Below are 15,057 nucleotides of genomic sequence, written 5' to 3' on the forward strand. Positions count from 1 at the left end.
TTTTCATCAAACCAATCTGGAAATCTTTTCCTCCGCGTGAGGGCGCTGTTTTGTTCCGCGAGAGGCGCTGTCAACTGTTCTCAATTTTTATTGTTGAGCTTTTAATAAAAGACACAAACCTAAATTTAATAAATTCGCACAGCTTTTCCTTCCTAACAATTTTTTTATAGAATGCTGAATATATTTACCTTTTAAAAAAATTTGAAATAATTTTTATTAGAACAATGGCATCTCTTAAGAGCTATAATGCTCGACTAATTGTCACCTTTATAAATTAATGTTTTTTCAATTTTATATTGAATGACTTTTTTCTAATTGGACAACAATTTTCCATTATTAATTCAATTTTCCGTAAAATTTCTTTTGTATAAAAAAATTTCAACAATAAAGCTCTTCTACACCAAATAAAGTTCCAAATCCCAAAGTCTATTGAATCACGTTGATTTTTTTTTCCGAGTGAAATGCAGTAAAAGCACGATTTTATTTGAAAGACAAAACCCACTCAAACTTTTTTTGCACCACATTGATTTCCTCTAAAACATGCCTTTCTCCCATTGTCGTCATTTCCGCCCTGTCATTTCGACAATCATCATGAAAAGCCACAAAAGGCAATTTATTAGAGAGAAAAGAGAATGCCGTATGTAATGGTGAAAGTTTTGCGGAAAAATCTCATGAATGAGTCTCCAGCCCACCCTTCTTGTTTGTCGGCACAGGAACAGATATAATAGCTTCCGTATGCATAAACACACTTCTTCATTTCCTTCCCATCTCCTCGCACCATGAGAGAGCAAAAGACGACCTATAAATAGAACGCGAGAGTAGATAAATATGGATGAGAATGGAGGCGCCAAAGTGTCTTGCCAATGAGGAAGACTCCATTGGATTTATTTATTCTCCTCTCACAATAATTCTCCTATGAGAAATCCTGGAAAATCCAAATCCTCATGAAATTCCTAGGGGCATTCCATTTCAACACGTATGTTGAATCAATAGCTAACTACTCCACAATAAATATGTAATTAGGTATGTATTTTGGAGCAGGATTATCCCAAAAATGTCTGAAATGGGATGAACTTGTTCGCATTTGGTGAAGACACAAAAAGTTTCTCTTGATGCTGAAAAGTTTGCACTTGTTAATCAGAAAAAAGGTTTCACAAACAAGAGAAACACTTTAAAAATCAACCGAGATGTACTCTCGTTTTGCTATAACACTTTAAAGTTTAAATTGAAACTACAATAGCAGAAAGAATATCTATGTATCTATTATTTTTTTTTTAATTGTTGAGTTTAATCATCTTACACCTTTTATTTGACCATTATTGATTTATAGTCTTTTGGAGAAACCATATTTTGACAGAAATTATAACCATATAATGACCACATTTTAACTGAAATTATAACAACATTATTACTACATTTTAATATAAATTATAACTACATTTTGACCACGTTCCAATGGAAGTTATAATTTAACGTATTTAGTGTTAAAATCTTCCAAAAAGAACAAATATTAAGATAGAATTCATTATTCATCAAATATTGGATTAAAAATCCATAATTTTAATCAATTTATTTTTAGTGTCCAATTTTATCCTCAAAGTGTCCAAAGTAAGAAACTGTCCAAAATTATGAGCCCTTACCCTACTACATTTTGACAGATATAACTGCAACACAGGATTACATTGTGACACAAATATAATCACATTTTGAGAGAAGTTATAACAAGACTACCAAAAATTGGAACCACACTTTGACAGAAATTATAACCGACCACATTTTGATCACATTTATAACTATTATAACTACAATATGACCATATTCTATTAAAAGTTTCAACACATTATGTAACACTTCAAATAGAATACAGTCTTTTTATGTTCAGGGAAATAGTATTTTGAAGGTCAGAATGGGTCAGAGACGAGATATACAGTAGACATCTCTCAAATTCAGGTATTTGAGACCGAAATGCCATCCTAAACAGAGAAATTCGGGCGATAAACTGTTTGAAATGCAACAATTTTTTGTTCATCTTCATACTTATACTAAGTTTACAAACTTATATTTATGGTAAAGGACATTGGGCAAAACGGTCTAACCTTTCGCCACGAGTGAGACCTATACGATCGAATAGGTATTGGCGAAGGTAACAACTTTTGTTCCGGGACCACCCCAAAAATATGTAGGAAAAGTTCTAGAGCATAAAACATTATGTCTAAGAATTGTAATGATTTTTTTTTTGCAAAACTCCTTTTATACAATAACGGTTAATCGTATATTGGTCGTTTCTAAAATAATTTGTAAAGAAGGACTGAAAGAAATTTTTTCTGGAACAAACCATATCTTTATCTTTTCACTTTCCCTGCAATTTTCCAAATCTTCTTTATAAATCTTTTACGATCCTTCAAACTCATAAAAAAAGGATTTTATCTAGTGAAATGTCTCTTATGCAGTAATATTCTTTTTGAAAAAATTATTAAAATCTCTAAAACAATGTACAGTTTATTTTATATTACATTTGTACAACATTTAAGTCACAATGGAATAAGGTTTATACCACAACGAAATAAAAATTCAACCAAAGAGAGATAAAATATCTCAAGGGCACAGCCAGCATTTTAGTAAGGGCGGGGCAGTTTTTAAATTTATTTATAAAAAATATTTTTGGAAGATTATCCTCGAGATTATCGCCCTTCTTTTAATCCTTTAAGGACGATTGGGTCACCGGTGACCCAAAAATGAAATTGTTCCTATGGTTATGTAAAGTTATGTTTCGCTCGAAAAAGTCAGAAAAAGTGATTTTTTATGATCCACAATTTTTAACCTTCTCGTCCGTAAAGGGTTAACCCAATTTTCTCGAAAGACCAAACGCAAAAATATACAATTTTAATCTAATTGTTATGAACTTTTGAATTTAAGCTTTAAAAATCAATTTTATATCCTTTATACTTAGTCTTTTTTTTGTGGAAAACACGCTTGGGAACTGATTTTTTAGGAAATTTGGGAAATTCTGTTCTTCGATTCATTTATTGACCGATTTTAACGATTAAATTCAAGATAATGCGGAAATAAAAGATTTAGTAGCTTTTCTTGAAGAAAATTGCGTTTAAGCTTGATGATGCCGCCAAAAAATATATTCTTACAACAAAAAAGCTTTTTAAACTTTACTAGAAAAATCGGTATAAATCCTATTATTTTCTAATTTTGATGTCTTTAAGCTCTTTAATGTAGTTTTTTGGATATCTCATTAACTGTTTCAATCAGTATATCCAGTTTAAAAAAAATATTACCCTTATTCATTTATTTTTTTTAAGAAAAAGGCATAAAAACTAGAAATGAATAAAAATGCCCTTTCGAATATCAAAAATCTTTTCGAAAGTCAAAATTCAATGTCAAACCAATTTTGGTTACAGTCGAGTTCCTCAAATTTGAACTCCTCAAATGTGAACGACAGTTGAATTCAAAATGTAAAACTTGAGGTTATGTGATGAAAACTTTTCGTGGAGTCTGAATTAGAAACATTTTTCTCCGATATTTCATCAATATTATCGTATTACTGTAGATAGAGTCTCTCAAATCTGAATCTCTCATATTCGAAGGACGCGACGTTTGGATTCAAAATGCCAATTGTGGGGTTATGTTGAAAAATTCGTATTCTGGATGAATGAAAATAATATTTATGTGCTTCTTCTTGAATGTTTACATGCATTATGATCGCATAAAATGAAAAAGAAGTATGTTACCCCTAAAAATTGCAAGAAGTACGGGAATTTGATTCAAAGTACAATTTTATCTCACATAAATTTCGTTAGTTTTGAAAAAATCATTCGAATTTGGGAGGTGAGAAATGCCAAAAATACCCCCCGAGCGTTAGAATTTAGAAGACACTACTGTATATTAACTTCCTCAACAAATTCCATTTATTTCACAATAAATTGCATTGATATAGGGTAAATTAAGCTAATTCAAAACCTGCTCCAAATGGAAATTTTTCGCTACTTCAAATGGAAATGTCATTGTTTTCATGATAAATATAGTACTAAATTATTATATTTATATATTTTCTATACCATAGTTTCACTATTTAGTTCTTATTGCTCCAAATAAAGCGAGAATACATTCATATTCACAAATTTTAATTTTTTAATTTCTTAGAAAAATTAAAAGTGTACCTTTTCACCATCGAATTCTTAATAGATAACCACAATAAGGTGACTGTTGTTTATTCGTTTTGTTTAACATTTATGTCTTATTCCTGGATAATTTTAGTTAAATTAAGTGCTAATCTTTATTGTTAACGGTACGTGAAGTTTTCAAACGAAATAATTATCTATTTCGTGAACAAAAAGGGTTTTTCTGAAGTGTCTGGAAATGCTTCAATAGGAAACCCTGGAACTATGATATTTTTGGAGAGATTTTCTTTTTCTTTTAGATGGGAAAGGAGAAAAGACTAAGAATAAGAACAAATCCTGTGCTCAAGAGCAACTCAACAAGGTTTTGGAAGCCTTTCGTCGCGGTTTCACTGTTTGTCTTCAATTAGAAACTTTCCCCTGTCTCCATTTGGATTAATATGTTTCCAATAGAAGTATTTTACGCTCGCGAATTTTTTCTTGTATTTAAGAAGTTTTAAAATTATATCTAAAGAATTTTCACTAACCGTGTAAACAGACGGAATTCCCACGGGAATTCCCATGAGATTTTCCATTCCGGATGGGAATTCCGGATGGAAATTCCCAAATTGAACTGTCAAATTTTTACCATTTGCTCTATGCGCCTCTGGTGGGCTTCAAGCGCAACACAAAAATGCTCCGAAGATTTGAATTTCAAATTGTGTTTTTTCCGAATATAAATAACGGAATATATATCTGGAAGATATTTTAGGTACTTTATTTTATTAAAATGGCTCTATTATATTACGTGTTGTCTTTTATACTCAATTACTAATATGACAAAGTCTTTAGAATAATTGAAACAGCTTTTGGGATACTCTCAAATAGATTTAGGATAATTCGGGGGGAAATCGAAGTACAACTAGAGTTTTCTACTACTATTGTACAGGCTGTAATTCCTCTCCACAACTTTATAAGAAAGACCAGCGATAGTAAAGATCTAATTTTTGAAAATGTTCTTAACGTTGATGTTTTAGAAGGAAATAATAGACATATCCCCGGCAGACCAAGCAGCGAAGCAAATTTAAGCAGAGATAAATATAAAGATTATTTGTATAATAATTGAATGGACATTGTTCGAAAGAAGATGTCTGTAAAAAATTTTAAAACTCTATTTTCAATAAATTGAACGATAAAAAGAATATTCTTCTTTTATTTCAAAGTAATATTTTATAGCCGAAAATTTAATTTCTAAGGTTTCCGGCTGTAACTCCTATTAGTGAACTTCGACAGCTCTTACAATTCTTTAAGTTCCTTCTCTAAATTATTATATTTACATTTTTTAATAATCGAATCTAGTGAAAAAGATATGTTTTGAATCTGCCTTTCCAATCATTTAAACCTCTTCTGAAATGTTATTGATGAATATTTAATTTAATCCAGAAACACTAATCCTTTCAAAATTATTGTTCGCGCCAAAAAAGTGGTTGCGTATCTAACGCTAATTGCAATGTTCAATCAAGAGAGGCGCTGGTGCTTAACCTTCCCTCCTTTTCTATGTCTTGTCAATCTACGTCACTTCTTGTACTTCTTGTAAAATAAATGGTGAAGAAAAACCGTGTTGTGTGACTCATCGTGGAAAATTTGATCCATCCTTCACCAGATAACCAGAAATATATATTTATTTAGGTGAGTTACCATCATTTGATCCATCCTTCACCAGATAACCAGAAATATATATTTATTTAGGTGAGTTACCATCATTTGGACCTCCGAGCATCAGAAGCAGCATGCCTGCAGGAAAAAGCCAAGCTGCCCGGAAAGGGAATCTCACTCAGATTGAGAAAGAAGTCCGTGACTTCCATGAGAGGATAGACGTCCTTGAGGGAGAGGATGATTTGATCCAGCTGCATATTTTACGTGATAAATTGCAGCAGCTCACATCGAAATATCGTGCTGAGCAACATGGTCTTATCTCCTCCCAGGAAGACTCTAAGTCGAAATTAGAGGAGCAGGAAGAACTCAGGGTGTTCAACGAGAGAGTGGAAATCGTGGAAAAACAGCTGACAAAGATAATTTCCACAGTAAGTGTGCGAACTCAGTTAAATTCCACGCCACAAGGAGGTTATGTTAACACCTCCGGAAACCTCGATGCATCCGCAATCTTGTCTCTCCTGAAGACAACACTGGAGCAACAAGAGCGTCAGCGGTCTGCTGACAATGAGAAGTTCAACCTCTTAGCCAAGAAAATATTAGAGGCAGAGCCATCAAGCTCAATTGTCGTGGAGCCAGTGAAAGTTCCAGAATTTGACGGCAATTATCGTCAATGGAAACAATTTCACTCCGTTTTCACAGCTCTAGTGCACAATGATGAGACAATTAGCCCTGCTCAGAAACTCAGCCACCTCAAGTCTAAGCTCAAGGGAGTCGCAGCCGATACAATTTCACACCTGGAAATCACCAATGAGAATTACGCAGCTGCATGGGCAACTGTCAAGAAACAATTTGACAATAAACCGTCGATCATCGCAGCACATATGGATTGCTTCATGAATCAACAGCCTTTGAAAGCAGCCACTGCGGCAGGTGTGAAGAAGCTACAAATGACTTCATCTTCTACTCTACAATCACTGAGTGCCCTTGGAGTGCCACAGTCAGATCCTTGGATGATACACATTGTCTGCAATAAGTTAGACAGCGAGACACGATCGTTGTGGTTTAGAGAATCAGCTGGACAACAATCGTCGTGGGATTTCTTCGAGGAATTCTTGATTAAAAGAGGTAGGGAATTAGAAATGACAGGTTCTAGTAATCATGTAAAGCCCCTCAATTCTTTCAAGAGTTCTGCAAAGCCCACTAACAGCGACTCTAAGCCCAAAGTCGCCTCGAATATAGTTTCCCAAGGGACTACGCAATGTCCTATTTGCAAAAAGGGCCTCCATAAAATATACCGGTGCAAGGCTTTCGATGCCATGGCGGTTTCGAAAAGAAGAGAAATCGTGGATTCGTTGAAAATCTGTCGAAATTGTCTCTCTGACACTCATGATGTCTCCCAATGTAGTTATCCTACATGTAAATTATGCTCTCAGCAACACAATAGGATGCTACATGAAGGCAATTTCGTACAGCGCGATTCTAAAAGGATCCCTTCTACTGAAACCCCTTCATCTACACAGAAAAAAACAAGTATACAGTCCACTCAAACTGACACAGAAGTCATATCAAGCCACCCTGTCGCCTCAAGCGATACTTGTGATAAAATCCCTCGCGTTTTATTGGCAACAGCGGTTGTGCAAGTCGAAGATTCCTTCGGGAAATTCCAATTGTGTCGAGTCCTGTTAGATTCGGGCTCACAAGTGAATCTGATCTCCAATAACCTCTGTCAAAGGCTGAGAATGAAACCATCTCCAGCCAACATTCTTGTGGAAGGGGTTGGAGGGGGGAATAATTCCGTTAAACAACGGCTCAATTTGAATATTATGCCCCTCTTTGGAGACAGTCTGGACAATCTCTCTGTTGATTGTCTGGTATTAAAAAAAGTCACTAGCAATCAGCCTAACTGGTCCATCTCTCACTCGGACATTCAAATTCCCGAGCATTTGCATCTTGCAGACCCTCATTGGTACAAAAATAGTCCAATTGATATGTTAATAGGTGCACAGCATTTCTGGGATATTCTTAAATCCGGAGTCGTTGAGTTGGGGAATGATCTTCCTTCTTTGCGGGAGACATTGTTTGGTTGGGTTATTGTTGGTGCAGTTCCCCCACCTTCTCCCTCTTTGGATAAGGTGCCATCTTCTCTCTCTCTTGAGAAGGTGACTTGCCAAGTGGCATCTCACGCCACTTTGGATTTCGATCTGTCCCGGTTCTTCGAAATCGAAGATGTACCCGCTGATAAGCCCGGCAATTCAGATCACTTGGCGGTTGAATCCCTTTTTTTAACCACCACCAAACGTTCGCCAGAAGGCAGATACATTGTACATCTCCCCTTCAATAAGGACTCTAATAGTTTGGAGAACAATATGTCCGCTGCCTGTCGACGATTCCATAATTTGGAGCGCAGACTTAATAAAAACCCAGCCCTCAAAATTGAGTATGGCAATATAATACGGGAATATTTGAGTCTTGCCATCGTGGAGATTGTTCCTTTGAATGAGTTGGAGAGTCCATCGTTTTATCTCCCGCACCATTGCGTCATTAAGGAGCAATCCTCATCCACAAAGGTGCGTATCGTATTTAACGCGAGCGCCAAATCTCGATCGGGTCTGAGTCTAAATGACTGCCTAATGGTAGGCCCTAGTATACAACCCACTCTCGTTTCGATTCTGTTGCAGTTTCGGTACAAACCCTACGCTTTCACTTGTGATATAGTGAAAATGTATTTACAAGTTCTAATACACCCTCCTCATCGCGACTATCAGAGATTCGTCTGGCGGGATGATTCATCCCAAAATCTGACTCACTACCGTTTCCGCACTGTTTGCTTCGGTGTGGCGTCGTCGCCATTTCTAGCGACACGTGTTCTCCATCAAATTGCGTTGGACGAGGAACTGTTCAATCCGTTGGCTTCCAAGGCATTGCGTAATAATTTTTACGTTGATGACTGCGTATTTTCCGCAAATAGTATTGAGGAAGCCCAGTCCACAAAGCAACAATTGATTGCGAGCCTTAGGCAAGCGGGAATGGAATTATCTAAATTCCGATCTTCATTTGACGCGGACACGCAAAACGATGATTCAGAGAAACGGGAACTCCTGCGTTCGGAGTCTGGGAAAACTTTGGGGGTGGAATGGGACAATAAGGCAGATGTATTTGGATTTAAGCTCTGTCAAAGGGATTTGGTCAGTCAAGCTGTAACGAAGAGAAATATCCTTTCAACCGTGGCTAGAATATTTGATCCTATTGGGTTAGTGGGTCCGGTTGTGGTCGCCGCAAAGATTATCCTTCAGGAGGCATGGTTATGTAAGGTCAATTGGGATCAGCAGCTGCCCGATATTCTACGCGATAAATGGTTGAAGTTCGTTCGAAGTCTTCCTAATATCGGGAACCTTCAAATTCCTCGGTGTGCGTCGTCTTTAGAGGATTGTGTAGCACAAGAACTACATGTTTTCAGCGATGCCTCAATGGAAGCTTTCGGCACGTGTGTTTATTTGGTTTCGGTCTTACAATCCGGAACTCGAATTTCAAACCTATTAATTTCAAAGTCACGTGTCACCCCTGTGAAAGCCAATAGTGACAATCCTCGTCCACTCACAATTCCCAAAGCCGAATTATGCGGTGCCGTCCTTGCCACAAAACTTGTTGAAGTGGTTTCAAGCGCTATACAAATTTCCGCGATTTACTTCTGGTGTGATGCAGAAGTTGTCATTCACCAAATTCATAATTCTGAGAAAAAGAGAGATGTCTTTACGCGAAACCGTGTCCAAGAAATCTTGAAACGTTCAGATCCCGTGAATTGGCGGCACATACCAGGCACTGAAAATCCCGCGGATATTTTGTCAAGGGGAGCTTCCCCAGACGCGCTGATTGCCAACCGTTTGTGGTGGCACGGCCCTCCATGGCTCCAAGAGTCATGTGAGAATTGGCCTTTGGCTTATTGTAGATCTAAGGGAGGGGGAGCTAATGATTCTCCCCAAGTTACTTTGACCCTCACATCTAAATGCGAATTCCCAAGTATCTTCGAACAGTTGCTATCTCGTTACAGTGATTTCGACAAAATGAAAAGGATTCTTGCGTTTGTGAAGTTCAAGGTGGTCCCTGCGTTTAAAAATCGGACGATGGATTCTCCTGCTCTTTCAATTGGGCAGTCCCAGCGAATGACACGTCAAACCAGACCTCTCAAAATTTCGCTCACTGTGACTCAAATCCGTTATGCGGAAACTATGATCGTCAAATGGGATCAAGAGTGTCATCTCTCCCATGTGATTCAGGCCGTTCAGACGAACACAATTGATTCAGATCGACGTTTCAAACAAATTCGAAAACTCCGCCCCTTTTTGGATAACCAAGGTTTGTTAAGGGTTGGTGGGAGGTTGGTGAATGCCGACGAAACGTATGATGCCCGTCATCCTAAAATACTTCCGAAGGGATCCCTATCAATTCTCATCGCGCGTCGTGAACATGTCCTCATGTTACATTGCGGTCCACAGTTAATGATGGCCTCTTTACGCCAGCGCTATTGGCCATTAGCAGGTCGCAACCTAACAAGAAAGGTATTCCGAGAATGCGTGACATGTATACGCTCTAATCCAATTACTCAATGTCAGCTCATGTCGGATTTGCCTGAGGGCAGGGTAAACTTTAGTCGTCCATTCACGCGCACGGGATGTGATTTCGCGGGCCCTATTTCAATTAAACTTGAAGGAAGACGAGCAGCCACCCTAAAGGGATACATAGCAGTATTCGTCTGCTTCTCCACCAAGGCTGTGCACCTGGAAGCCCTAACATCTCTGTCGACCGAGGCGTTTATCTCGATGTTTCGTAGATTTGTAGCTCGGCGAGGGCTCCCGGCCCAGTTTTACACTGATAATCAAACCACCTTCGTAGGTGCTGACCTTGAATTAAGGAGGGCGTTCAGGGATATCGAATTCAAGGAGAGCCTGAACAATTTTTTCATTGGAAGTGAAATCCAATGGTGTTTCGCACCACCACGCGGTCCCCATCATAACGGTCTTTGTGAAGCGGCGGTCCGATCTTGTAAGACACACTTAAGGAAGGTCATTGGTCAATGCACGCTTTCATATGAAGAACTTTCGACTTTGCTGTGCCAAATCGAAGCTGTCTTAAACAGCAGGCCCTTAGTCAAAATGTCAAATGCGATCAATGATCCACAGTTCCTTTCTCCGGGGCACTTCTTAACGGGTTCAGCTTTGACCCAATTGCCAACGCAATCCTTTGATGATGTTCCCAGTGGGAGATTGGACAAGTGGCAAATGCTTCAAAAACTTACCCAGGACTTTGCCATCCGCTGGAAGCGAGATTATCTGCACTCGCTTCAAACTCGAAGTAAATGGGACAGTGAAAATGAAAACCTCAAAGTGTCAGATATTGTCCTAATAAAGGACGATCTCCTTCCTAGTACACACTGGTCCCTGGGGAGAATCGAGAGGGTTTTTCCACAACAGAACGATGAAAAAGTTCGAGTAGTTGAAGTTCGAACCAGTAAGGGTTTATTCAAACGTCCTGTTGTAAAGTTGGTTAAATTGCCTGTGAATGATGTAGGGGCCGATGGAGAAGACGATCATCCCGTTTAAAGTTGAAGTATTGAATCTCTTCTACGAAGCTCCATAGCACGATTCAACAATTTGATCGCGCATATTTGAAATGCAATGTATGAATTTCAATCCCACTAACATAAAGGGTTTTGCATTTCTCTTTGTTTCTTGTTAAATTTAATAAGGTAACCATTCCTATTCAATAAGGCAACCATTCCTATTTAATTAAAAACTTTGCTAATCATTAATTTTCTTTATTCTCATTTCCAATGAATTGAGGGTTTAGGTATAGCTTTAGTTTAGATTTAATTTTACAAACTGAATTAAATATTGTAATCTTATTTGGGAAGCTTAAGGGGGAGGATGTTCGCGCCAAAAAAGTGGTTGCGTATCTAACGCTAATTGCAATGTTCAATCAAGAGAGGCGCTGGTGCTTAACCTTCCCTCCTTTTCTATGTCTTGTCAATCTACGTCACTTCTTGTACTTCTTGTAAAATAAATGGTGAAGAAAAACCGTGTTGTGTGACTCATCGTGGAAAATTTGATCCATCCTTCACCAGATAACCAGAAATATATATTTATTTAGGTGAGTTACCATCAATTATTATAGTATTATTATTCGATTTCAAATTTGCTTTTAAAATAAATGTTTTGATCACTACAGGAGATTTTACATGTTTTTTTCATATATTATTTGCTTAAAAACACTCCAAATTAAATTTTCGGAATTCTCCGGAAGCAAAAAGCTATCTCGAGCGAGATAGCTTTTTTCCATTTTAGAAAATTGAATATTTCACCCTCCAACGGAAAATTTCTATTTGAAATTCAAAATATTTCAAGGCATTCGGGCAGTTTCGTGCACTTTTGCAGAGGGCGCTTGTATAGCAAATTTACCATTTGCTCGTGGGAATTCCCGTGGAAATTCCGTCTGTTTACACGGTAAACAGTAACATTCTAGAAGAGTCAAGGAGCAAATTTATGTGATTCTCTTCAGAAAAAAAATATGAACTTAATGTGTTGAATCTTCTGTCAAAGTTAAAGCATCTGGAAATGGTTTTGAATTAGGACATTTACCCTATTCTGTAAAATTATTTTTCCTAATTTAGTGAAAGTGCATTTCACATGAATTCCGTTACATTTTTGAAAATATTGTTCAAATTTGAGGAACTCTACAGTCTACACTGTATTTTATTTAGGCATATGTAGAAATTTAGTAGATTTCCTCGCTCTTCTAAGCTTTCTAGGCTTTTCTTAAAAAAAGAAGTTGATCAAAAGCTTTTCTAAAGTCATTTAAAAAAATCGAAGCGACTTCTTTTGATTGTATGCAATGTTTCTTTACAAAATTTCGGCATGGATAGATTTGTAAAAAGCTCATGAGGTTTGAAAAAAATATAACTAAAAAATATTTTTGTTCAGATTTTTATTCCGTTTTTTGGTCAGGTCATGCTGCTTGGGCTGCTTCACTTGGGGCCCTTGCGACGGTTATCTTTTCAAATTCAAATATTTTGCTCAATTTGTGCTAATTTGTGACAAAGGGTTTGTGCATTTGCTGAATTTGGGACAATCAGCTGGCAGTGCTTTGTTGTGATTTTGGTGTTCCCTGAAAAATTTGTGTGCACCTCTTGCCCTCCGGAAATGGCCGTACCCAAGATAACAGACTACGAGATGTTGGAGAAATTGGGCTCCGGGAGCTACGCAACTGTCTATCGGTGTCAGAAAAAGGTAATAATTGTGCAAACCATTGAGACTGCAGCTAAATCTCAATGCTCTTTGTAGGCCACCAAGGAGATTTTTGCTGTAAAATGCGTGGAGAAGAATAAACTAACGAGATCATCACTGGACAATTTAGTCACGGAGATAAGACTATTGAGGAGGCTGAAGCATCGTCACATCGTGGAGATGCATGACTTCTTGTATGACGACAAGAATATTTACATCTTGATGGAGTTCTGCAATTCCGGGAGTTTATCGACTTTCATCAAGAGGAGGAATGTACTCCCGGAAACGACTTGCAGGTTCTTCCTGAGGCAGCTGGCCCTGGCTCTGGAGTACATGAGGTCTAATAATGTGAGTCACTTTGATCTCAAGCCACAGAATTTGTTGCTGTCGAAGACTCCTCTGGTGCTGCTGAAGGTAGCAGATTTTGGCTTTGCTCAGCATCTCGAGTGGGGTCAGGAGAATACCACAATCAAGGGATCTCCACTGTATATGGCTCCTGAGATCCTCCTGCGCAATTGCTACGACTGCAAAGCTGATCTGTGGAGCATTGGCGTTATTCTCTACGAATGCCTCTTCGGGAAAGCTCCCTACAGCTCAAAATCTCTTCCTGAACTTCTGGAAAAGATCCGGCAGAAACAGCGAATTGACATTCCGCGAAATACTCGCATCTCGCCGGAATGCGAGGATCTCCTGACGCGATTGCTGCAGCACGATCGGGACAAACGGATAGACTTCAAGGACTTCTTCCAGCACGACTTCCTGGACCTCCGACATGCGCCCAGTGAGGAGAACTTCGAGCGAGCGCTTGAGATTGTGCGAGAAGCCGTCGATGCTGACAACAGGGGAGAGTTTGAGCGAGCTTATCACCTGTACTGCGAGAGCTTGCAGTTCTTCGTGCCATACATCCAGGCTGAGCAGGATGTGGCCAAGAAGCAGGCCCTCCGGGCACGTGTACGCACCTATATGCAGCGAGCCGAGGAGATCAAGCACGCCGTGAGCGGAGAAAAACCTCCAGCCCAGAATCCCGTCCACAATGCTCTAACACCGCGCCTGCTCTATCAGCAGCTCCACTCCCTCAGCCACTCCAGCCCAATCCTCAAGGATAGTCTCGAAATGGGGCGACAGGGAGAGCTCTATGCCCATGAAGGCAAATACCAGGCAGCTCTGGAATCTCTCAAGAGCTCCCTGGGCGGTCTAGTGCCAGCCTTGGGTCAGGAACCGAAAGGACAGCGCCGGGATTTACTGCATCAACAGATTCAGACGTGGATGAAGGAGGCAGAAAGTCTAAAGTCCCTTCTGTCTGCTCAGGACATGCAGGAGGACAAAGACAGCCAGAATTCCATCACTCAGACGCACTGCTGCATCCAGTAAACATTCCCCATCTTCATCACCTTGATCCACTCAGAAAAAAATGTTTTTAGCCCAATTTTAAATAAATGCTTATTAAATTATTAATAAAAGCAGTGATTTTTTGAAATTTATTTCGATTTTGGATGTCTTTGAATACGGATTTTAGAATATCACGCGTAGAACGAGAGCCAGGACATCTTGGAATGATTTCGTATCAAGAATTAATTCACAAAACAAGGTAAGAATTTATCAACGAAAACTGGGAAAAGTTTCAAACCAAAAAAAAAATGTTTACTGGATAAAGTCACTCACTCAAAAATACATATTTATATTAAAAAATAAGGATTTTACTATTTTTACAATTTGCATAGCAAATTTTACAATACGCATAGTAAAACGTATTATAAATTTTGCTAAAACATAAATTTAGTTCAGTAAATTCAACAATTCTACATTTTATTTCTGAAGTAATAAAAATACATTTTTGTAATTACGTTTCCCCACAGGACTTCATTAAAAGTTTATTAAACAAATAATAGACATAATTAATTTAAGACTATAGTTCTTCAATTAAATTAGTAATAGTAAAGTCAATAATGTAATGAAACATCAACAACTTTGAAGAATTATTTTCTAAACTTTGGAAACATTGTTGGTCTTTTTCACAA

General features: G+C 38.1%; 2 protein-coding genes across 2 annotated transcripts; both read left to right on the plus strand.

Annotated features, from left to right (window-relative positions):
• The first annotated feature begins 5,896 nt into the window (after positions 1–5,896).
• LOC129808906 (uncharacterized) lies at positions 5,897–11,359 on the plus strand. The gene has a single exon (XM_055858811.1). It carries the CDS (start codon positions 5,897–5,899, stop codon positions 11,357–11,359), a length of 5,463 nt encoding a protein of 1,820 aa, XP_055714786.1.
• A 1,570-nt stretch (positions 11,360–12,929) lies between these two features.
• LOC129808905 (serine/threonine-protein kinase ULK3-like) lies at positions 12,930–14,500 on the plus strand. The gene is made up of 2 exons (XM_055858810.1): positions 12,930–13,042; positions 13,097–14,500. The coding sequence occupies exons 1-2, from the start codon at positions 12,956–12,958 to the stop codon at positions 14,408–14,410; spliced, it is 1,401 nt and encodes a 466-aa protein (XP_055714785.1). The 5' UTR covers positions 12,930–12,955; the 3' UTR covers positions 14,411–14,500.
• The last annotated feature ends 557 nt before the right edge of the window (positions 14,501–15,057 follow it).

Source organism: Phlebotomus papatasi, unplaced genomic scaffold (assembly GCF_024763615.1).
Source record: "Phlebotomus papatasi isolate M1 unplaced genomic scaffold, Ppap_2.1 HiC_scaffold_191, whole genome shotgun sequence".
In the NCBI taxonomy this organism is placed as follows: domain Eukaryota; kingdom Metazoa; phylum Arthropoda; class Insecta; order Diptera; family Psychodidae; genus Phlebotomus; species Phlebotomus papatasi.